General features: G+C 49.7%; 1 protein-coding gene across 1 annotated transcript in view; it reads right to left on the bottom strand.

Annotated features, from left to right (window-relative positions):
- Positions 1–24,606, bottom strand: part of COCSUDRAFT_12377 (gamma heavy chain subunit of outer-arm dynein) — a gene marked incomplete at both ends in the record, with an annotated part of 65,075 nt that overhangs the window by 13,376 nt on the left and 27,093 nt on the right. Inside the window, 33 exons of the mRNA XM_005650775.1 lie at positions 847–999; positions 1,452–1,586; positions 2,394–2,561; positions 2,819–3,003; positions 3,610–3,778; positions 4,255–4,446; positions 5,277–5,438; positions 5,712–5,760; positions 6,416–6,591; positions 7,073–7,222; positions 7,735–7,894; positions 8,227–8,327; positions 8,576–8,672; positions 9,184–9,322; positions 9,982–10,124; positions 10,518–10,638; positions 11,667–11,866; positions 12,212–12,367; positions 12,798–13,003; positions 14,050–14,205; positions 14,847–14,991; positions 15,790–15,884; positions 16,324–16,434; positions 16,962–17,108; positions 17,923–18,117; positions 18,831–19,086; positions 19,438–19,496; positions 20,276–20,467; positions 20,821–21,005; positions 21,643–21,862; positions 22,258–22,417; positions 23,212–23,387; positions 24,252–24,455. Of these exons, the coding sequence (XP_005650832.1) occupies positions 847–999; positions 1,452–1,586; positions 2,394–2,561; positions 2,819–3,003; positions 3,610–3,778; positions 4,255–4,446; positions 5,277–5,438; positions 5,712–5,760; positions 6,416–6,591; positions 7,073–7,222; positions 7,735–7,894; positions 8,227–8,327; positions 8,576–8,672; positions 9,184–9,322; positions 9,982–10,124; positions 10,518–10,638; positions 11,667–11,866; positions 12,212–12,367; positions 12,798–13,003; positions 14,050–14,205; positions 14,847–14,991; positions 15,790–15,884; positions 16,324–16,434; positions 16,962–17,108; positions 17,923–18,117; positions 18,831–19,086; positions 19,438–19,496; positions 20,276–20,467; positions 20,821–21,005; positions 21,643–21,862; positions 22,258–22,417; positions 23,212–23,387; positions 24,252–24,455 (5,163 nt within the window). The remainder of the gene's footprint in view (positions 1–846; positions 1,000–1,451; positions 1,587–2,393; positions 2,562–2,818; positions 3,004–3,609; positions 3,779–4,254; positions 4,447–5,276; positions 5,439–5,711; positions 5,761–6,415; positions 6,592–7,072; positions 7,223–7,734; positions 7,895–8,226; positions 8,328–8,575; positions 8,673–9,183; positions 9,323–9,981; positions 10,125–10,517; positions 10,639–11,666; positions 11,867–12,211; positions 12,368–12,797; positions 13,004–14,049; positions 14,206–14,846; positions 14,992–15,789; positions 15,885–16,323; positions 16,435–16,961; positions 17,109–17,922; positions 18,118–18,830; positions 19,087–19,437; positions 19,497–20,275; positions 20,468–20,820; positions 21,006–21,642; positions 21,863–22,257; positions 22,418–23,211; positions 23,388–24,251; positions 24,456–24,606) is intronic.

Raw genomic sequence — 24,606 nt, forward strand, 5'->3', positions numbered from 1 at the left:
CACAACAAAAACCACTTTCACAGATCTGCTCTTTCTTTGACACCGCAGGGAAGCGCAGTGCTTTGGAACGCCGCTCTTCACAAAAAGACAAGATTTCTGGCAGGGCGGGGAAAGCCTGACTATGGCATTTTGCAAGCCACTGCACTGTGCACTGTGTGACAAGCTGTGTGGGAAGAAGAGGACATTAAAAAAAGGCCAACTTGGACGCCCAACGCCAACAAGGCCAAATTTGGTCATACAACACTTGAGGACTGGTGAGAGGTCCACCAGGCAATAGAGTCGCTTGCAGGCCCAAATAGATGACCTACATGCGTTCGAAAAGCACCTCTTACCAGATCTTCCTTGGCCACATATAACTTACTCTTTCTCTACCAGGTCATGCATGAAAAAATGCTGCACGTAGAAAAGCAATGCTTTGCCTTGGTCAGGAAATAGGCCCGCTCTCTTCAAGAGGTGGCAGGCAATTGCGATGCTCTCCTCAACTACTGCGGGCGTAGAGGCTAGTTTGCAACGTCTGAGGGGTCACTTTGATGTCATGAACCGATATCAGGCCCCCTAGACCCTAAAACTTATAAGCAAGGTCCAGCATTGCACAGTTAAAAGAAGCGGAAAATGGCTCGCCTCGACTGCGCCAAGTCATGCAAGACAGGATGTTGTCAACAGCTTGCAGCCTCTGATGCCATCAGGCTGGCCATTTACCACTCCCCTCAATGCTCGAGTAGAACAGAATTGATCATCAAAGACGAGGAAGCATTTTTTTCTTTTTCCCCCTTTTCTAAAATTTTATAATATATGAATCAGGGTTTAGGAAGGGTGATTAGTATGACGAGGAAAGGTGATTAGGACCTGGAGGATGAGCTTGCCCAGCAGCTGGTCTTCCAGGCCGGCTTGCGTGACAGTAAAGTTGACAAGTGTCACGTTGGCGGATAATTCTGGTGTGTAGTGCGGCCGCGGCAGCCGCGTGGTACAATACAGCCTGAAGCCCTCGTTGTATTCCACCTGTGCACGAATTCAAACTCATATCTGTAGGGTATAGGGTAAGCAACACATATTATTAATCCTCGACCCTCAAATGAATGCAATGAAGCTTCTAACGCCCTGAAGCAAGGCGACTGGCTGTGGGCATTCATAGCAAGGATATCCCATAGCTTACATAGTGCATTGATAGGGAGTGTCAATGCGCAAAGAAGCTGTGGTATATCCTCACTATGACCCTCACAGTCGTTGCCGAAGGGAACGTCTAGATAGAGGGAAATCAGGTTGCACGGTGCATGCATGAAATATCTGCGCGACCATTAGCCATTGCCTAATTGGGTGCGGCACCACTGCCTTGAACATGAGAGACAGCTGAAATGAATCGTTCAAATTGCAAGCTTCTGAGCTTTGACTCAACATTGCCAAGTCTTTATAAAACCCCAATTTAGGATCCTAGGGTCGAAACGAACTGGCACCTCTTTGTCGTTGAGCTGCAGCGTCAGGCCGCGTGCCTGGCGGATGAATCTCTTTTCGAGCACGGGGTCCAAAATTGGGTCCAGCTCCTCCTCTATGTTCTCTATCAGCAGCGGCTTGCCATTCGACAGGCAGTCCTGCAGAGCACACCAGCAGTTTTAGGGTTACACTATATATGTTGCAGCACCCTAGTTTAGGGTCTAGGGTCTCAGGTAAATCCCAAAGAAAAATTGTGCGCATATCCATAATTGTTCACAGTAGGCAATGGGATTCTTGAGGTTTCCACAGGGGAATGGGTCGCAGTGTGAGCTACATGTCAAAGGCAGTGCGGAAAATCACATGGCAGTGAAGATAAGCACCACTATGGCACCCGACAGATTACCTCATTTGCACGTGGTTTTTCTTGGGGTTTAGTTCTTTACGGCTACCCTAAATTAAAAGAAAAAAAGCCTAGGATCCTTCTCCAGGGAATGTTGCAACCCAGAAAACCAAACAATCGAACGGCGATAGTGGAGACTTCTATGCATGTCACAGCCAGGGACTGCGATCATTGTCACACGCTTGGTCCAGGCCTCAGGACTAGGGCTGATGAAGCAAGCTATCAACAATGTTTCTCCAGCCTTTGCTGTCTAGCCACTTCCTGCACCATTGGCATGTCACTCCAGTGGAATGCACCACAATGCACACCACGGTGGAACTGGTGGTCGCCGATCATGTCACTGGCGACACAGTAGGTCAGAAAGAGGACGTCCAGTGACATGATGTCGTCCATCATGTCTGGCAGCTCATAATGCACCACTCGGCGACCACCAGTTCCACCGTGTGGTGCATTATGAGATGCCAGACACGATGGACGACTTCTGTCAGGGATTATTTCGTAACACAGACATCACCGTAGTTTAAAAACTGAAAGGAAAGCTAGAAAGGGTGCGCGCCTCGAGCACGGCGCGGAAGTTTTTGTCGGGCAGGTGACTGACGCGCAGCCCCTTGGAAGCTTCCCGCTGCAGCAGCCAAGCGCGTCCCTGCCCCTGAGGGTCTATAAGCACGGGGAATCGAGACGCGCGCGCCACAAGAATGCCATTCTGCACGCTCAGCTCGTCCGTCGGCAGGCCCTACGCACACAACCATATCCCCGATATATCAGGGTTAACACCAATAATTTCATGTATTATATAATATATTTCAAGATGGCACAACCCTGGCTGGCCTTTCATCCCCTTTCATCAAACGAAAAGAACATTTCCCATTTGACACCAAGAAATGAAGAACCCACCTGCACCCTCCAATCCTCATCCCAGCAGGCACAACCCTATCGTTTTGTTCATTTTAACAACCCCAAAACCATCAAATTTAGAATGCAAAAACTCACCTGCAGCGTCCACTCTCCAACCTCAGCGTCATCAGCGAGAAAGCTGGAGACCTTCATGTCCTTCGTAAATGGGATGTTGAGTTTACGGCAGCCGGCCAGCAGGTCACGCGTTAGTAACAGCTCCCGGAACTCGCGGTTGAACGGGCCGAGGTACGACACAAAACTGCTCGCAATCGCGCAGTCGCCTGCGCACAAGAAATGTAGATCTCAGGTTCTGCCCAGTAGTTGGTCTCTTCTGGAATGGGTAGACTTTAGAGCTGCCTCCAAACACTGTCATGCGGGAAGTATCCAACCAGTCAGTGCCTCTCAATAACGGAATGGGTCCAATTGGATCTTCCTATGATGACATTGCTCCTCCGCACCGTGTCTGGCATCCTCACTTCTTCCACGAAGGGAAGTACTATATTGCTGCAATGTTCGGTTGAAACAGAGTGGTGTTTTCACATTTGTTGGGCTCTAAACTAACACTGCCACGAGGGAAGTTCCAGAACAGATGCATGCCTCATGTCGCCAAGCACCTGACGAGAAGTACCCACATGACAATGTTATTGCGAGCATGCCGAGCAGCTTCACTTTGTTCCCAGATTTGGGATATCAACTTGAACGGACAAAAAATATTCATTTCCAGAGTCTTCCATGCAGGAACTAGGGAACGTGTGGGAACAGCAAGCTGTAAATGTACACAACTCATCCTTTCTTAGTGCACAGCTGATGGATATGGCGTCACGGGCAAATCTGAACCGGAGGATAAACTTCAGGCGGCTGTGATTCCCAGCAATAATACAGCGCACCAGTCAGGCGTTGGATCTGGTCGTCGAAGGCCTTGGACTGTTCGGTCCAGCGCCCTTCCTCTCCTGCCAGCGCTCCTAGAAGAGCGTTTGCCGCGCACATTCGCCGCTCTGTGGCCGCTGCATCCTCCTCCAGCGCTTGTTTCTGCGCCATCGCCGCATCGAACTCCGCCTGCGGTAGAAATAAGCAAGATTCCTTAGCCACGTGTGTCAAAAGTTGACAGTTTTATCAGTCTGTGCACATGGGGGTACACAGCACACTTCTGCCCTTTCTGTCTTGACTGCCATTTTTCTTGGAAATTGATGGATCCGGAGACAATGAAGCTTTGGAAGACCTGGTATTGACTGATTCTTTGCTTTGAATGTGCATACTGCCGACAGGAGAGATCTCCAGAAGTGCATCAAGCACAGGACAGGCAGGTCTTCTAGCGTCAGAGCTGAATTGGAGATACTGTAATAAGCCCGATTTTGTCCCTGCAGCTCAGGTTCAAGTGCAGGGTGATTGTGAGGTTTGTATCAGGGTGTTTCCCAGCTCTATGGTGTTCTTAGGGGCATTCCGTGTGACTTGCATGTGCTGCATGCGTCATGAAGATATCATTGCCTGATCTGGCAACATGATCACATGCACATGCATGCACATGCACGAACCTGCATGACGTCCAGCTTGGACTGCACGATCGCCAGCTCAGCGACAGCCTCGTCCTTCTCCTTGGTTGCAACCTTCAACTCACTCTCTGCCCCACGCAGCGCCACGATTTTTGGCTCGACCACCTTTGCCACGTCATGGTATGTGCACATGGCCTCTGCCCAGTTGCAGAGTCCCGCCACGTTGCCGCTTGCCTGTCAAGACATATATCGTCATCATTAGTACACTTTTCCAGTTCCTAGGCATCTAGGATCTAGGTAAGTCCAGCAGCACGTTTATCGGAGATCTCCGTTCTGTGCGGTCATGGCATATGTATTCCAAGTCTGAAAACTGCATATTCTTGTCAGGATTAGTGGAATGAGCCTGCAGCCGGGGAAAATTGACGGCCGCAATTGCATCGATTTGGACACATCCACACAGAGCATTGCAAGCCTGCGCACATCGTTGCTTGCTGCTATAAGCTGCGGAAACATCGCTGCTCAGCTCAGAACGCAACGCAAAGAAATACACACAAAGCAAAGCTCGGAGTTGACGTGCCCACTTTTTCAGCTGCACCGAAAGTCCTACACGCTTCCCAGCATGCATGCAAGGGGCGATTCTAAGACATGTCAGGCGCTGTAACTTCACATTCCCCGCTGGTACCAGGAAGATGACCTATCTTGCCAACCATATAATATCAACACTCACCTCACATCCCGCCCGGAACAAGGCAGCCCATGCAATGTGTGCTTGTATTACCCCTAGTATATATTAGATTCTTAACCCTAAACCCTAATTCCCGCTTGCATGCCTTTCGCGGTCAGGAAGCAAGGGAAAGCCCGTAGGCATGCCGTCTCTGCCCTTTTGGCATAGTCAACCAAGGCAGGGTCAAATTACAGACAGGGCCAAGCCAGTTGTAGGAGTCAAGCATGCCGTATCTGCCCTTTTGGCATAGTCAACCAAGGCAGGGTCAAATCATAGACAGGGCCAAGCCAGTCGTAGGAATCACACACGACAGAGCATGCAGTCCAAAGCTGGGGCACACCTTTTTGGCCGAGTCAAAGTTGAAGTCGGGCGCTCTGAAGTAGGGCCGCAGCAGCTCAACGGTCTCGTCGGTGATGGCCTCTTTGGGGAAGTTGATGAGCGATGACAAGAACGCTGTGTCGCCCATCATCTTGACTGCTTCGTCATAGTTTCCCACCAGCACCTGTGCAGCAAATCACAGACGAACGCTCAGATATTCACAATCTTTTAAATTTCCACCAGAAGTTGCGGAACATTGCAAAACCAAAGTTTTTTTTAAAGAAGCAGCCCATCAGGAAATGGAATTTGTAGCATGATAGTGCATCAGCACCTGTTAAGTGATTCATTTTTGCTGCATCGTGAGAGGCCGCTGTGAAGTCTCAAGTCTAGCTAAAGCACCAGCAGAAGCACAAAAGAGGAAACGAGTGCGGTTAGAAATGTGCAAGGGTGTATTCACCTGGCTGCCCTTCACCTCCTGCCAAGCAACCTTCTGCACCGGCAGATACCTGTGTGACACAAGACACCACAGAGGATAGTCAGAGGAGTCCCAATACGCCAATGCTGATATCTAGCAGCAGCGCATGGCCAACACCTACAGAAGTAGATCCCACGCCTGAAGATCAACAAGTGGCTTCTTTGATTGTCTTCAGATGGTCGATGCCACCTCTGTGGGTGATGCCGGATTTGGAATTCTGGCTGCACTCTGGTCTCACTCCATATCTCTCATGCTCTCTCTCTTTGCCCTTTACCCTCTCTTAAATCTGCTCTATACCCGGCATGGCTACTGCCATGTGACGATGGATGCAAGCCCCAGATGCTGCCAGAGAGTCTGGGTCGCCGCTTCCAATTCCACATGACAGTGGCCGCAGAGTCTATTTCTGGCCTCCCCTGCTCAGTTTATCTTGTCATCACAACAGTCTTGCATGCGCAACACCGATTGCTGGAGGAAGGCTATGCAAAGCATAGCTTCACTTCCATAACCATGTAAAATGCCGAATCTTTTACTGACCTGGTTCTCTGAGCAGGATCCGTTTCACACAAAGGTGCCAGATCAGGCTGGGTAACGAGCCAAAACAGGATCTTACGCGACTTATTTGTCTCCTGCCCAAAAACCCAAAACCCTAATGTTTTGAACAGAAAAGCCAGATCAGGCAATCGTACCTCAGCAGCAGCACGCAGTCAAAGATGCGCTTCACGATGTCCGGCGGATTCTTCAGCGCCTTCAACGCAACGATGTCCTTTGGAGTGATGCTGTTCAATGCAGAGAGAGCAGCGTCCAGAGCTGGCTTTGCCGCAGCCAGGTCCTTCTCTGCGTCGTCCTTCACCGCTGCGATTTCCTGCAGCAAGAATGCACAAGCTCTCATGAGCAAAAACCATAAACCATAAACCCCAAACCGTACGTAAAATAACAGGGGCACTGACTTGGTTGGTGCAGCGAAGCGAAGACTGGAGCTGTGCAAAGAAGAGATGTCCCACCAAGGCGCCTTCACAGAAAACATGCATAACTGCAGCACTTGCTATGCAGGCTTTCTTGGGACATATCCCTTTGCAGGTCTTGAACCCTTACACGTGCACGCTGAGTCATATGCTATTTATTGCTTGGATAACTTTGATATCCAACGAAGCAAAGTAACGGTCACATCAGGCTATGCATTGCAGCTGCAGCCCTGCTCTTCACTTTTGCGCGTCCGGTTTTCTAGGAAGAGGCATATCTACAGACAGTTATGTTCCTTTTTTCCCCTTAGATTTAGGAATCCATCTGTACTCAGAGAAATATAAGGATTTTGTTTGAGGGCATCTGGGGTTTGCAGGGCGCACCGCTGCGGTGGCTGACACTTGGTCAAGAATGACTGCGACTTTGGCCTTTTCCTTTTCTGCGATGGCCGTGCTGTCGCTGATGTCACGCAGCAGCTTCTCAGCTTCCTGGCTGGCCGCCGCCAGCTCGAGGTTCTTCACCGCCAGCTCACCCTGCCACATCAGCGCCACGTCAGCTGGTCACTTTCGTTATGAAAACACCGCTCGGGGATCCAAGAAACCAGCACTTCAAGTTATCTTGAATATTGCCTTTTTCAGGTGGCATGTTGCAAGCTCATCCTTTCAGTTCATAAGCCCGTGCCGACTGCCGTGCTCCCCCGGAAAGGCATGCCAGCACTTGTTGCGGCTGGGGAGCAGATAGCTTCATACAAAAAATCCTTTGGATGCCACAACGGCGAAGGCTGCCTGGCTTTCTTGGCCCCGTTGAATGTTGACTCACAGGGAAAATGCAAGGGGCGTTGGAATGATACACAGCTGGGCCCAGCTTCAACAATCGAGGCATGTGCCTCAATGGCTGAAGATGCGTCCAGTCATGCATCAATACTAATACATTGCAGCTCGCAAAGTCACATCTCTTGCGATAAATAGCTCTGAGTGCTGTTACAAGCAACACCAAAATACTCCATCTAATTTTATCATCAAGTCGGCCGTCCAGATGCGCGCACCTTCATGCGATTGACATCCACTTTGGCGCCGTCCATTTTCTGGAGACCGTTGTTTATTGAACCCGCAAGTTCGCGTGTTTCAGCCAACTTTGAGGCGTAGAGCGTCCGGAATCCGTCCAGGAATGACATGTAAGATTTTGGGGTCACATACACATGCCGCCTGCAGGCATAGGCAATGCTCAGTAGGGCAACACGTTCCACGTTTACTGATATTACTACCTTTACTAACATGTAAAGCCTACACTAAGATGTGTCCGGGAAGTGCCATGCAGTTCATCGATTGTAATCAAAGTACGGAGAAAAGAAGATGAGTGCAGCTGCTTGGTTTGTTGCCTCATCTGGCTCAAGCCTCAATATTCCAGCATGCACACAAGACACTCAAAGAAAAGCCACAAATGGGAAGGAGAGAAATGGGATGTGCAAGTGGGTAAACCACAGGGAGCAACATATATAAGCCAAGCTACAGCTATTGTTGAAACTAAAATTTGGAACTGAGATTTCGAGGCGTGCCTGAATCGCTCGTAGTACTCTTGGCATGCGGCGGTCACTCCCACATGCACCGACCCCATCAAGCTCTTGAGAGACGCCTTCACCTGCACATGGCATGTATTCCGAATCCCTTTCAACCCATTGCAGCTGCATCTCACCTAGTAACCTAAGCGCTGATTTGAAGGCTGTGCGGATGCACCATTAGAGCTCTGCAAAAGCCTAGAGAGCAGAGCGCCAAGTGCGAAGAGCACAGTGCAGAACTCTAGGGCATGCGCGTGTGTTTAGAATTGCTAGCGAACTCTGTGTGAGTGACTCATGCATGAGGAGATGAGGTAAGCAAAAAGGTGCGCACCGGGTCTGGGCAGGACATGGGGAATTCGTCGATGTATTTCCCCGCCACCTCAGTCAGCGCCTCTTCAGGCCACGGCAGGAACCAATCGATCGTGCACCTGCAACACAGCGATACACCCTACCTGATCCGAGCCATGCAAGCGGCTACTGGCCTGTTTTTTCTTTTAAGGGTTGAGAGTTCAACCAGGGAATCCTAAACTTCAAGTAGAAGATGCCAAGCTACAGGATTGGTGTAGGGTGGTTTGGCATGAGCAGTACAGCTGGCAACTGCAGCAATGGGCCCCGAACGCCTTATGCAAGGGTGCATGAAAAGTTTGCCAATGGTTTGCACGGCACGATTGCTCACTTGCCAGCTGCTCGCTTTAAAGGCCAGCAGAACAAATGTAGAAAATGAAGAGAAAATAAACACGCATACATCTGCAGGACTGGAACTCAGGGGCAGCTTGGCTTTGCTCTTGAGCTGCCCTGTATTTACTTTTTAGGGTTTAGGGATTAAGGTTTATCACAGGGGGGACTTTGGGCGCCGATTCAAAGAGCTCACAATACAATCATCGTTGCATGCTGGCGGGACATGCAGGGTGATTGAAGGCGAGAGAAGCTTGGCCGCACCCGTTGATGAGGCCCGGGAACTGTTGTGCGCGGCGCGCGAATTTGTTGCCGACCGGGCTGAAGCAGAGAATGACATGCAGGCGGTCTCGCACTCGGCCCAGGAAGAATGCGTACAAGTTGTCGGCCGTGTCCGGGACGCCTGATTCGGCAGTACATATTAGTTCATAATGCTTTGGGTTTAACCCTAAATCCTTAACCATGAATAACCCTAAACAAATAAAAAAGTAGAGAAATATAATAACTTGTACACCCTTTTCTTGCCGAAAGGCAAGTTGCGTCTGCAGAGGAGCTCCATTCTAAAGGCTGTCACAAATCTTGTCCATGTTGGACTCGCCAGAGCCAAGCAAGAGCCAATCAACCCTGGGCAAGGTGCTCAGTATTTACACCGACCACCGCCAGCCGGAGCCCTGATTAGGCACTACTTGCATGTGCCTGGCATTATCTGTCCATTACGTGCCATGTGATGGCATCAAATGTCCTGATACTTGCACAAGGCAAGCTACAGAAGAGACACAGTCAGGCGCGCACACCTTCTAGCATGAATCTCCAGCACATGATTTTTTGTAAGAAGCAGCAGCAGCTACTACAGAACGGGGAACTTTGCACCCTGCATGTGCCTGATAGCAAACCAATGGACATCTTGGATATGGTGTCATTTGATATTTGTGATGCCACCACATACCAGGAGTCAGCGGCATGTTGTCAAATACAAGCCACCATAGCATGGGTGTATTTGTACCGTCCTTCTCATCACGCACATTTAAAATTTCAAATTTGAATTGAACGAAGGATGCGCACCCATGCACTCGCGTTTGAAGACTGGCCGCACGTCGTTCAAAATGGCGTCCAGCTCTTCCTTTGGAAGCAAGCCCGCCACCTCACCGGTCATTAGTAATTGGTTTATGTATTCCAGCAAACCCTCCTCTTTGACCTCGGCATCCCTGGCCACACGAAAGCTGTATATTAAGATATCACATTCACCCCTGGCAACTCAGCTTCTGAGCTCATTATGTGAAGATTACTGGAGATGTCTGATTTAGCATCGGCTCAAAAGCAATCTGTCCAGTGGTATGTCAATTTGATCAAACTGCAGGCAGCTAGATCATGCAAGCATTGCATCGGTAGTATTTGCATGCATCACACTTGTACGGAAGAAATTGCATCCTCATGTCTGACTGTGCATGGCAGCTCACATCCTCCCAGCTCTGGTCAAGTAAATACACATGCAGCGTCCTTGACCAGAGTTGAAAGGATCGCTGATCTGCCATGCTTAGTCAGAGTTTGGCAAATGAGTCACAAGTGAGCACAGGAGAAGAGCAGATGATGTCTCTCACGTGAAGATGAAGGCGACCGGTTGTCCCTTGACTCCGGCGATTTTGTAGAGCGCCTTGAGGTCTTCAAACAAGTTGGAGGCGTTGTAAGTCTTGGTCAGCGTGATTTGGAAACAGTAAGCGCCTGCACAAAAATATGCCACACTTCCAAAACCCAATTTGCATGTGAGGAACCCCCTCTTGTATGTTTGAGTCGGTGGACACTGGTCTTGCAAATTTGGGTGCACGTCTAGCACAGACGGTGAATGGCATAACAATATACTTTGATCAAACACTGTTGAGGTGCAACTCGGTGGAAGTGCGAAACATGACCACATGTACTTGGTGGACAGCAGAAAGCTCATTAGCACAAACTCGGTGTTTGTGGCCCAACATCATCCTACACTCCCATGACACGTAGGCTGAAGCCCAGATTTCACTGCCAACTTTTGGAGCTAGGACTTAGTATGGAAGGGCAAGTCCACGCTACAGCAGAGGCTCGGCCTTCTACGGAAGCATGGTGCGGATGTCTCAGCACCATGCAAAAAAGAAGCTCATGCCCAGCGTTTCTGCTATTGGAAATAATCTCACTGGGAAACCTGCAGATCTATGATGCTGTCGCACACTGTATGGCCTTCATCTTGCAAGGAACAGTCCGTTCCTCGACTACTGAGCTAGCGTGACTTTGCCAAGTCAGCAATTAGAGCAGCGGAATATCCCCTGTGAGATGAGCGCCATACAACGTGTGACATAGCCAGATGCCCACCGGCGATAAAAATGGCTCAACAGCAACTTGGTCCAGGAAGTGGGACCCAGCATTGCCCTGGCCTGACCACCAAGGGTCTGGGGGTCAAGTCATCTAACAAAATGCAAAACCTATATCTTTGGTCTGAGGAAAGTGAGTTCTGTTTTGACACGCAACACAGGCGGTCAGGAGCACGGGCAGCCTGGATCCCAAGCAAGTGCTTGTTTGAGCCAATTGACTTGAATCCACATTCGAAATGTATTCATATACAGAACATTATAGATTGTCACCAGCATTGTAGGTGGGCAGGCAGGTGTGGGACTGTTTTACGGAGCTTGACAATCTTAATTATAAATTGAATACAAAAATGTCCAGGGCTTAGGGGTTAGGGTGGAGTCAAATGCTACGTTAAATCTAAAAATCCCTACCGGCGATGTAGGCGGCCAGGCGCGCGAGTGACTGTTTCCCGGAGCCGCCGACGCCGACGAGCAGAACGTTCCCTCTCTCCATGGCCAGCAGGCGACTAATGCGCATGAGGTGAGTCAGCGCGTCCTGGAACAGAACCAGCTCCAGCTTCTGCCCGCGGCTCTCCTCGTTGAACCGCCGCTGCAGCGCCTCCACGCGCTTCCTGCATTTTCGAATTTGAAATTTGGGAGGGTCTAAACCCTAATCCCAAAACTTTAAACCCTAATTTCAGCATGCGCGGTTCTCTTCGTTGAACCGCCGCTGGGAAAAAACTGTTCATATTTACATATAAGGCACTTGTGCAATGATACTTGTCCCCACACAGCACAGAGCGTGCTGTCTGCGCTAAATATTTAAGGAGCGGACAGCAAGCTGTGTGCGGCATGGCTACAACAATGGTTGCCTTATTTTTGTTACAACGATCCTTGAATCATATCCTCTCCAGCATTTTAGCACAGCCATGCGGGTTTCTCTCAAGCATGCACAATAATAAACAAAGAGCACTCACCTGATGTCCGGCAGACCGCCAACTACGGACTCGTAGACGGATGGATGCGCGTCGATTACTTCTCCGGTCTCCGGGTCCGTAACGGGCTCGCGAAGGAAGTCCACGAAGTGCAGTGGCCGCTTCAGCTGCGCGGCAACTTCCGGCGGGAAGTGCTGCCTATATAGCAGTGCACCATAAGTGTTGCAATCAGTAGACTTCCCTGAATTGACAGTGTGTGTTGTTTCTTTCCGCGTTTTGAAAAATCTACAATCGCTTGTCATGGAGCGTGGTCCGAAAGAAGAAGGCAAAAGAGTGTCCAGACAATCTGGCACAGTCTGTCTCCTTGCTCTCTTGGACCATGCAGCAAGACCGCATGGTGATGTCATGCTGTATTCTGAGGATGTAGTCAAAGAAGCAACAATAAGACACGCTACTGATGGCCTCAGCTTGCCGGTCTTAATAGAAGTGCCGGCTCAGCTATTTCAACATAAGCAAGTGTACGACCGCACAACACACAGCAATCTGCACCCTGGCAAGGGTGGCATTGCAGTGTGCAAACGGAGGTCCAATTGCAAAAGTTGAAGCTTGTCCGGCAAAAATGACTCACTTGGCCAGGTCTCGGATGGCGTTGTCAACCCAGGCGCCGTCCTCCTTGGTAATCATCTTGTCGCCGAAGACTCTGCCGCATTCGTGGACCCAAAGGGCTGCTAAATATCCTGCAGGGGTGGTTACATCGCCGCCAAAACTGCCGGCCGCGGCCGCCACCGACCGGTCGAAGCGGCTGCGATCCGCCAATAGCAGTCCTTGGAACACCTGGATCAGCAAGAAATTAAAAAAAGCACCCTCTCAAACGTCTTGGAATTGTTCTCATCTTAATCGCCCAAACCTCAAGTATGACACGACAAAGAAGATTGCCAACTGCCAAATGTTTTGATCAAGCTACAGCAAGGCAGCTTCATGTTCAGCAAGTCTGTGTGGAGTCTAGGGCGGGCAGCGATGGAATGCCATTGCAAATTGGAAATGCTCAGTGAGGCTGCTCCTTCATTCCAAATAGGGAAGAAGGTGCATCCCTTCCTATCGTTTCCACAGAGGGATTGCTTGCACCAAACATTCCCTTCTCTATGGGAACCAACATCCCTAGCCTTTTCCAGTGGCCGGGCATAGGTGGAGTTCCTGGGAGAAAGGCGTGATTCTTGTGCTCATCTGGGCTGATCCTCTAGGATGAAGGATGCCCCAGATGGACACGTTCATCGTCTTGCGGTGCTCACAGGACGATCCAACGCTACCATCTAGAGATACCCGCCCACCAAATTTTCCCACTTGCATTGCCCACAGAAAGCAAACGCCAGGGCATCACTCTTCAACCAGCAATGACCCTTTCCAGTAAGCGCTTCTGTGATATGATTAAAACCAGCTATGGACATTACAGGATGCCTCATATGGGGATCTTCGTTGATGTGTGGGGATCACACAGCTCTGAAAATTCCCATATGAAGCACCCGGTCCCAGTCAGATACTTGAGATCATTACATGGTTTCCCGCCGACATATGCCAGCATCTTCCCATCACTCAAAACGTCTCCAAAGATCAGCAACTCGCCAAGATGTACGGGCTTCAATAAAAGTCTTGGGTTGCAAGTCTGGAACCCCGCCGGCAAATCCAGGGATTGTACACCTGCCGAGTATACATTATTCGGCAGGAAACGCGGCGAACAGACCTAAAATTGGGTCCTTGAACCTCGGAGCTCAACCCCAACCCCCAGGAAAAAGGTTCACCCTGCATCCTCCACCCCAACACTGGATGTGTGGAAGGGAACAGCCCTAAACCCTAAACCCTAAAGGGTAGAAAAAGCTGCGCACCTTGGACAATTCGCGCATGTTGAACAAGTAGTGGAACTTGGCTGGAGTTGGCAGCAGTTTGGCGGCCACTTTTCCCCACAGCGCCAGCGTGGCAGGAACCAGTTTTGAAGCGACGTCAACCACATCTGTAGAGAATCTAGACGCGTCGAAGCGGCCCTGCATTCACGCACCGCAAGGTTTATTCCTAATTATATGCGAAAAGGAAAATTACCTGAAGTGTTGCGCATTAGTTAAAAGGGTAGGCTGATGATATCTATTGCCGTAGTCTGATGCTTCTGGGGTTGGCAAGCAAGTCAATCTTCTGATTTATTCTGCTGATGATACACGGTTCCAATCCGGCCGTAAAAGAGATTCAGGGTAAAAGTGCTCTTGCGTAAAGGTATATCAATCTGGTCACTCTGTAACACTACTACAGCTGACAAACTCTGCCTTCTCTCTAAAAGGTAATCTAGTGAGGCACAAACGCCATGCTTTGCAGTCTGGGACTGCTTTGGCCCTCATGCCTCCAGATAGCTTGTAAAAGGATATCAGAATTGTGTCAGCTGAAAGAACTTGTGCCCTTCAAATTAAACTCTCAAGGGGGTACTTAGTACATTAGCTTATTGTCTATATTTTTAGATTTAAGATTTAGGGTTAACCCTTCAACCCATATAATGCCGATTCACAGAAAGTTGTCACACAAATGCAAGCTTTCCCAGGCTTGCAAGGCTAGCTGCATTCCAGCAAAATATATAAATAAAAATATAAAATACAAGCAATATCTCCCTGCCAGACCTAAATTGAGGGTGGATGATGACAGGGCTTGCCTGCACGAGGGCTCCAAAAATTGTGTTGACTGCGACTGGCGACGGCGGTGGCACATAAAAGATTGCAAACTGCCGCTTGAGTCGGTTGGGGATGTCATTCTTTCCTCCCCCGGGTACATTCATAGCCGCCACAAACCTGCCATGCATGGTTATAATTATTATTATTATTATTATTAATTATTATGCATGAATAGTCTGAATAGCATGAATATGCATGAATAGACATTCGGTAAAGCGAGACTGCAGCAATGCAGAAATTAACTTCTCCGAGTGTGGCGTGGCTTAACAGTGCATGCCAAGCTATGGATTGCCGGGATTAATTATTATTATTGTTGTTAATATTATATTATTAAAATTATTATTATTATTATTATTATTATTATTATTATTATTACTATTACTATTATTATTATTATTATTCGCTTTTCATGCCAGAAGCAAGGTGCGTCTGCAGACAAGCTGCAGTAAAGGCTGCCAAAATCCTACCCCTTGATGGACTCGCCAGATCCAAGCAAAGGTGTATTATTACTGCTAAAAGTTTGTTTAAATATTCGATGTCCTAGCATAACCTTGTGACCCTGTCCTGCAGATGCATTGGCCACGCATCCCTCTCGACTTGGTCACAAGGGTGTGCTCAATGTCGACTGCTTATTAAGGAAGGCCAGCTCTATTTTCGGAATTTAAAAAAGCCGCTTGCACTGCTGTTGTCAGCATCAAGGTGACCATATTTTGCACCATGCGTCACCCACTCTCATTTTCAGGCAGCTGCCTCAACACCCGCGGCTGGTGGCCTCCAAGCTAGGATTTCTTGCCATCCCCGATGCTTACTTTGGATGCTTAGTCACCAGGTGACTCGCGTGAGCTTGAAATACAAAACCCTAAAACCCCTTCAACTCTAAACCCTATGAATACATGGGGTGGATAATGCGCGCACCGGGTGTCAACGATGTAGCGCATGTCTCCGATGGGTTTCTCCAGCGAGTACATGCCGCCCTGCTCCAGCAGCTGACGCACTATCTCATTAGTCACCTGCGAATCCAAGGGTCCTAAGTCAGGGTCTAAGACTCATACAATAGGGTTCAAGACTCATCATACTCAGGTATCGCATGGCACATCATTGGTGAGAGGCGGTGTAAATACTGAGCAACGTGCCCACGGCTGATTGGGTCTTGCTTGGATCTTGCCAGCCCATCGAGGGGTAGCATAGGTGTTGGCCTTTCAATTGCACATTCTGTGAACAGACCCACACCTCACCTTCGGCAGGAGAGGCGTGTAATACTTCATAAGATGGGCAATTCGAGGGGCAATTCAAGGTTCCGATGGTGATATGTTGAGGTCCCCTACCGAGGTGTCAAAAGCAGAGTGAAGCACAATGACAAGCACAATGCTTCCAGAATCTGCGTATGACACCTCGGAGGCGCTTTCAACATGTCAGCATCCTTAGAGGAAGTCCAGCACAATAGCTCACCTGGTCTCCCCACTCGTTGACAGCTGGCATGGACAGGTCGTCCACAAAGATGGCCATCGTTTTGCCGCCCACCGGGCCATAGGTGCGCCCCTGCCTCTTCTCCACACACCCCTAAACGACAACTAGGGGTCAATTGGCGTTGTGTTTCTCTGAACTTCATAAGAGCTGACAACCCCAATTTAGCCGTCTACATTGAAGGGATTGACAATGGACCTTAGCTGCTATGAGCATCTGATTGAGATACTTGAAATTGAACAGCAATTAGCAGCGCCCAGCAGAGCCTTGGGGAGGGGTTTCAATTGCGTAGCGGGAGTCAGCAATGATCTCAAGGCGCAGTTTTGGGAACCTCCGTTTTGCTCAGTACCGCAACTTTCTTCAAATTCCTCAGTACCGCTAGGCAGGCCTCATTCATCATCAAGCTCTTAAGGACATCATTTGTCGAATACTCGACAGTACTACACCATGCTGCAAAGACACTTCTTGTGCTGCTGCGATACTGCCAAATTGTACCAGGTGAGCACTCCGAGTCCCACGTATTTAGGAATCTGAAAAATTTTGGGTAGAAATTTACGATATATACACCTAGAAACCCTAAACGCAAAGACCCTGGGAGATGCAACATGTAAGCAAGGACTCACCTCAACGGCTGTCTGGAAGATGGCGGGGGTTGTGAGCGAAGAGAAGGTCATGGTTTTGGAAGTCGCCTCGTCTGGAGGAAAGCGCAGCAGAAACTGGTTCACAATGGAAGTTTTGGCTGTGCCCGGTCCGCCCACAAGCAGAGACGCCTGCACAGCAACACATGTGTCATGTGAGGGCACGCTGTCGGCAGGTGCCGTCAGATGTGGAGTTCTTGACATGCAAGCCATATTCACAGCTGCTAGAGCACGCCACCAAAGCAGACCACTTTCTGGAGGAGAGACTTGCAGCAGCAAATACAGCCTGCAGATGTATGTGAGAGTTTTGGCAGCTTAAGCAGAGCCATGCATGCACAATTCGGAAATTCTCAGTATCTGTTTCCAGAACCAGATCTTGCCAAGGCAAGTTAACTTTCTCAATAGGATGAAAATTATATTGTGGCGATACAAGCAAGTTAATGGATTATCCTGGACGTGGCAAGGGGCTCTGCGTCAAAACAAGAGCCAGGGACATAGGCTTGCAGGCACAGCAAGAGGGGCCAGGATGCCATGCGCGCAAGCTTACTGTCCGAAGAGCTCATGCTTAGGTAGCACCCAAGGTCACGTCCAGAATATAGCTTTAGCATTCCAATGCCAAGCATGGCCGCAGCAACAACGTGAATTCTGTAGCATGCATGCAAGACTTCATATACCCAATGCAGATGGCGCTCAGGGCAGCCATGCAGTGTAAAATCAGCAATATTGAGATTCCGACAATCTATTCAACATTAATTTAGTAAGCCATTACTGTATTTCCTCTGTCCCCAATCCTCGAACTCACTTGCACTCCATAGCATGCGCCAGCTCTGCCCATTGTGAAGACGTCATGTGATCGCCAAATCGGGCATGGCGCCAAAACAGGCATTGCCTCCCTGCCAAACTTGGCAAGAGATGCAAAATCTGAAGTGCGAAGAGAAGCACAAACCTTGCCGACGGAGTAGACAAGATGCAGAAGGTGCTCGTAGCGAACAGAGTCGAGCGTGGGGATGAGCATCTGCGCAAAATTCGGACGCTCCGCCTCCGAAGGGTAGATCCACTGGGGCACCCGGTCTCGCCAGTGGCGCCAGCCGCCGCCGTCTTCCCGCACCATCCACTCGTACATTGTGTCGCCTTCATCCCCCTGCGCGCATATTAAAGACCCCTGAAACCCTAGTTATCACCCTCTTATCAAGTGAAAACAAGCGGGGAGTACCTATTCCGACCAAGTGCATGGTCTTGTTCCTTCTTGAGCTGGCATACCGGTGACTCATTGGCAAAAGACTATGGTCACACGCAAACACATTTTTTAGGGTTTACTTCACCCTAAACTCTAAATTCATAATAGAGGTCGAGCTGCCACTGAGTCACGGGCATGTCAGATGCCGAAAGCAGTAGCATCTGTGCACTGAGGCCATGACTAAACCTCTGCTTTGCTTCAGGGTGCATAAAGCTTGAGGCCCTGCCCGTTGCCAGGCAAGCAACACATATACAATAATTTGAGTCGCTGCAGGTTGCATCTCCGCAAATATCCCACTGCTGACGCAGAACCGCTAATGTGGTTCCATGCTCTTCCCATGGCTTCCTTGAGATCTTTTGGCAGCTCAGATCAGCAGATGGACGATTGTAGAGCAATCTAGACACATGATTTCTAGCGCCAGCTGTGTCCATCTCTTTGTGATGCTCAAAGTTTGCCTCAATTTGCATTCTAGTGCCCTATACCCATACAGGCAGAGACTCTTTGCCACCTATGTGTCTATGCTTTGTAATGTAGTAGTCATATCTCCGGATAGATGCCTGGTGACGGGAAAACAAGTAATAATAATACCTCAAGATAATGCCAAATGAGGAGCACACCTTGGGGGGCATCAGGTCTGCAGGGGCGAGCCTGCGCAGCTCGGCATCGAACGCCGGGCGATCCCTCTCGTGTAGTAATCCACCCAGGCTCCAGGTGAGGCAGAAAACAAACACGCGCTCCGCATGCGCGGCGGCCGCTGCCGGGGAGGGGGGATCTGCCGGGGGATCCCCTGCCGCCAGGGACCCCTCAAGCAGCGTCAGCAGCGTGCTGACCTGGCAGGCCGCCTCGTTGTGCATCACCGGCTTCAAGTTCGTCCTGTGCATGCGCAACACAGAAATTAAACGAGAAAAAAAAACATTTCAAAATACACAGCCAGGCAATACAGCACATCGGAGATGGCTAATACAATCTTCCAAACCTTGAAGGAAGTCAAATGGCAAGTGCAGCACTATGCTGTGCAGGCAAATCTCCGAGGCAGTTCATGTAAAAAATTGCAATAGGCCATTTGTCTTACACGAGTCACACATGGGCCACCGTCCAAGCTGCATGCAAGGCACCAGCTGCGCTAGAAGAAGCTGCCTCTAGATTGGGGCAGGGTTAGCCACTTTGCTCCAATGGGAACTTGAAATTAACTGGGGCTGAAGGCATAGAAAACATCTGGCGCACCTGATGAAGTCCAGCATTCGGTCAACGTAGCGGTCAAAGCAGGGCTGCAGCAACATTGCCTCCGCCGCCTTTCGCCCCTGCAATCGGCCAACAGTGATTTCAGGCCTTCTATTCTATCACACTTATGTTTTTTCCCTCGCAATGGACAATGATAGAATGCATAGAATGTTTCTGCTCAGTCAAGAATGATTTTAGGCCTTCTATTTTATCACACTTATGTTGTTTCCCACGTAATGGGCAATGATAAAATGCCTAGAATGTTTCTGCTTAGCACTGTGGAAGGTGCTGGCAAAGAGGTAGACCAACCTACACCTGGAATGATAATGTCAGACAAAACCTAAATCCTCTCAATTTATCTGACCTTGTGGAAGAACGCCCAACACGGAGAAGGCTGTAATGCTAACCCTATACCCTAAACCCTAAACCCTTAAATCGGATGCTGTGACGCACCTGGTCCTTGTGGATTTAAAAGACATAGTAATAGATATAAATTCTCTTTCCAGAATTATAGCTTTCAGATCGACGTCGCCAAGAAAACTCAAGGTTGGGGTTGACGGACAGATGCATGCATGACAAATCAGCATCCTCTTGCGGCCAAGGTGGGCTCAGCAAGAGCAACCGGGGTGGTGACCTTGGTGGCAGCTCAAACAACAAGAGCAGCATAATTCCCCCATGCATTTGTCCCCTGACAAGTCACCACAGAAGAACAAACTGCACATGTGTTGACATTGTGCTAACAAAGCACAGCCGTGTGGACTGTGAACACTAGAGGAACAAGAGATGCTAGAGGCTAAGACACCAAGAGACACTAGGGAAACAAGAGAAACTGTCCGTAAACAAGCATAAACAGGGCGCTTGCCTGCAGCCAGGAGGCTACAATGGGCTGCCAGCCGAGCTCGGAGTCTGAGACATAGATGATGCCAGCGCGAGAAACCGTGGCCGGGGATGCATTGTTCAGATTTTCGGGCTCGAAGAAGGCCTTCATTTGTCCCGTCATCAGAATTCGGTCGCCGTTCGCCAGCGTCAGCACCTGCGCGCGTTACGAGAGGGCGTTGCCTTGCCTGGGAATCAAATTTGAATGTGACAGGTGAAGAAGGTCGTGCAGTCAAATTACAGGGCGCTGGCTTGGTGTATAATGCATGCATGCAAGCAACCAGGAAACAGGCATGCATGCAGGACACCAAGAAGAGCAATCAGAGGCCACGCAACTCCCCAATTTGGTATAAAAAATATGCAGGACAACATTCTGGGTCCAAAAAGTTTTGCCAGGTGGCTTGGAAGAGCCATGCAAGCTGCCACCTGTGCACGGCACTGCTGTCCTAAACCTGGCAGAATGCCAGAGGAATGTGCCAGAAGAGGCCGTGCCTTGTTGTCGTCCAGAACAGTGTTGAGGTTCTCGATCCAGATGGCGTCCACCGGGCCGTCCAGAACAATCCAGGTGTTTTGATTCTTATTTTTCGCCGCACGCCGCCACAGCACTGCAAAGATCCCGTCGGTCCAGTCGCCGGTTGCTGCGTCCATTCTCCCAAACATCTGTGGCGCGGTCACCGCCTGCGCAACAAAACAGCCTCCTTGAATCAATTGCGGAAATTTTTAAAAAAATGGCCAATTCATGTGTTACCAACATTTTTTGGTTTAAGGGTATTATAGGTTACGACTTTGGATACAGTTTTGAATGCAGGCTCTGAAAGGACTGGCAAGAAGGGCATAGCCAGCGCTGTCAAGTAGGAATATGGCAGTTGCTCAGTCCTGCACATCCCTGTGCACAGGATTAGAGCCATGAACCATATCCCCTCAAGACCACTGCACCTATGCTCTATCTGCCCCTTTCAAGGCTGGTCAAGGCATAAAATCAGTTGCCGTGCCAGGCGACGATCCAGAATAGCATACCCGCATGCTAACGTGAGCCGGACATCTCTATTTCTGCCCAGAACTTCATGCAATCTTACCACAGCACCGCCAAAGCTGGCCAGCGCAACACCTTTGACTCTCTTCCAGCTGCCTTTGCAAGACTAGCGATCAAATAAGAGTGTATCCGTCAAGCACCGCGCCTGAGGTCTCATGCGCCAGAGCACGGTCATATTGCTCTCCCAGCATGTGCCAAATTAGGGGGCCAATCGGCCTACCCAGTATTGTCATTCCTGTACAATATCTCAGGGTTTCATTCGCATCCCCTGAAACCTAAAAACCCTGCTTAGAGCTGACAGCATGCAGCGGGTGTGCGCGCCTTCGGGTTCATGCGCCAGAGCACAGTCTTGGTCCCGAGCTCGGTGAGCGCAGCAGCGAGGCACTCCATGATGGTAGTCTTGCCGGAGCCGGAAGGCCCCACGAGCATGATACCATGGCGAACGAGGTAGGTTTCATAAAGCTGGATGCACTTGTTGAGCCAAGATTGGTGCGCCTGCAGGCCGCGCTCAGCCACCACCTGAGCAGTAAGCAAAATGGCGAAGAGTTCAGGTCTTTGTGAATTTCTCCTGTGGTGTGGTGGTGGCGTGCGATTGGACAGCTGACAACAATCTTCAAGGGCTGATCATCTCAAAGAGATGGAAATCTCAAGGTAAAGCCCGAACGAGCTGATTGGACTGCACTTAGATGCAGTGCTTCCAGTACGGCAACAAGTGCTGGCACAAAGCTTGCCTTGCCTTCGTGAAACCTATAAACAGCCGTAGGGATCTGAAGCAGCCAGCAATTTTGCGTGCTCAAATCGCGCAAACGAAATAAGGAGCCAGATCTGGCGCTGAGGAAGATAAGACAACGAGCCAAATTAGGTTACCGCCCAAAATAGGCATCACAGTCACAATAGGCACACATCTTAGTCACCTTTTTGAGGGCGGCGGAGATGTCTGGAAACTGGGCGCGGTCGGCCTTCTGCGCGGGAAAAAGATCTTCGATGAGGCTGGTGAACAGCGGGACGTCCTCGGCCACAAACTTGCTCATGTTCATGTCGCGCAGCGTGCGCATCATCAGAAACACCTCGCTCCTGCATGCATTCCATGTTTTAAGAGTATTAGGGTTATCTCTTAGGTTTTGTGGTACTTATGTATAGACCCATTATTCTATAAACCCTGAAGTGTATGCCACAGCAACCTCAGATGGAGCTTGTGTGCTCTTCTCAAGAGGGTATGACCGGATTATATTCCCTTCAAGGAATGTGTACTGCAGCTTGCACCAAATGCCTTGGCCTTGATCACACCTGCATGCGGGCAAAACCTTGTGATAAAAACCAATGCAAAGGCGAAGCAGCAGAACACAAAACCTTGAAATTGCTGCCAGAATACCGGGAACTCAAATCACACCGGCGTGGTCTAAGCGAGCGCGGCAGTGCGATGAGGACAGGATACTTTGAAATGAAATGATCTTGGCGCCGATGAGCTCGTTCATGCGTCTTTTCGGCATCCGGAAACACTGGGTGCTAATATGCCCAGAATAGCACCGCACCATCCTGGCCAGAGCAGTGATGTTGACAGCAAAGCGCGGCACGATTGCTACACTTCATCGCAAACTATAGGGCGCCTTTTGCAAGCTACCAACGCTGTGGCTTTTTACAATACACACATTGTGGTCAGCAACAGGGACTTCTTGATGGCCCAAAGCCTAGTCAAGAAGGATCGAAGGTGCAAGCATACCTTAGAGTCCAAATACTTTTCTCCCTACGTCCCAGACATCTTTATGATCAGGGGCTCACGTGTAAGGGTTGACATGCTTGTTTGCAGTGTTTTTGCACCCACAATTAGTCAAATCCTTGAAATTTTAGAGTAAATAAAAGGCGCGCACTTGTCGGGGTTGGCGCGTTTGGAGGCCCCGGCGGTTCGGAGCACGGAGAGGATGTTGCGCAGCCCAAAGTCGTAGTGGGGCTGTTTGGACAGCTGCTGCTCGCACAGCCCGTACAGCACATGGAACTTCTTCGCCAACACCTCGTTCTCCTGGTAGCCGCACGCCGCCAGCTTCACCTGCACAGGTGCACCGGAGCTGTCGCCTATATATTTTAGGGGTTTTAGGGTATACAAAACCGCAAAAACCCTAAAAATGAGTTCAAATTCGGATTGGAAAAAGTATCCACGCAGGCCACCTGAGCAGCCCCCCGCTGAATTCAGCACTGAAATGACACATTGTAGATTCTTTTGCTTTAGAGGGATCTGTTATCTGACTACGCAGCCGTGACTAGCGCAGTCCGCGTTCACCGCCGTGGCCCCTGACTGCGACACACCCATTGCCGATCGGGCCTGTTCTGAGCAAGCAAGCATCCGAAGCATTGCACCTTTGCTCCAGGGCCGTGACTTGACCTCTCGTCAGATAATGCCTTTGGTACGAAAGTTTGAAGAGGGGCCATGCAGTCGAACCAATGGATGAAGTGATGAGCTTCACACCACGTCAGAAAGTACATTCTTCACTACCAAACTGGAAACATTATTGCAGTGGCTTGGAAACTCATCATGTTATTGTCCAGACTCAGATGGGGGCGACAGCATTTTAAGCTCTCGCCCTTTTTCGGAGGACGATAAGAACATGAAGAGGCCCCGTCCATGTCTTGAGTTCTTTGCATACAACAATTGTGATGCCGGCAGCAACATGTCTGCATGTACCAGGCTGCCAGAGAGGAAGGCAAATTTGGCCATATTGCCGGTTCACATTACAGGTGCAACACAACAAAGCATTCCCAAAACAGCCCCTTTCGAAAAGCCACATGGCTACTTCTGACTTTGCAAACAGCACAGCTTACTTTAATTTGTTGTTCATTTTTTCATCTTTTATAGGATTTACGGTTGAGGGGTTGGTAAGCTTGAAACGTAAAACTCTACAAAAAAGCAGCGCACCTTCATGATGATCTGGCGGTTGGGGACCATCATGGTGACGCCCCTGAAGAGCGCCTTTAGGTTTTCCGGCAGCTCCTGACGCCCCGCGTACCCCGGGTTCATGGTGATGAAGAAACCTACCCTAGGGTCCAACGAAACCGACGAGCCATCCGTGAATGTGAACTGCTTTCTCCGCTCTCGTATGGCGCTCAACACGCAGTAGACCTGTGCCAGAACAGGCGCAAAGGTGAGTCATTGTAAGGTGAGTCAGCAAACGGAGGGTGAGTCAGCGCATGAGAGTTGCCAAAACAGGCACGTCCACAAAAAGAGATGCTGCAAACATCACGCAAGCGGGTGCACAAGTAAGGACCTGATT

The sequence above is a fragment of the Coccomyxa subellipsoidea genome (assembly GCF_000258705.1).
Source record: "Coccomyxa subellipsoidea C-169, whole genome shotgun sequence".
Classification (NCBI taxonomy): Eukaryota; Viridiplantae; Chlorophyta; class Trebouxiophyceae; family Coccomyxaceae; genus Coccomyxa; species Coccomyxa subellipsoidea.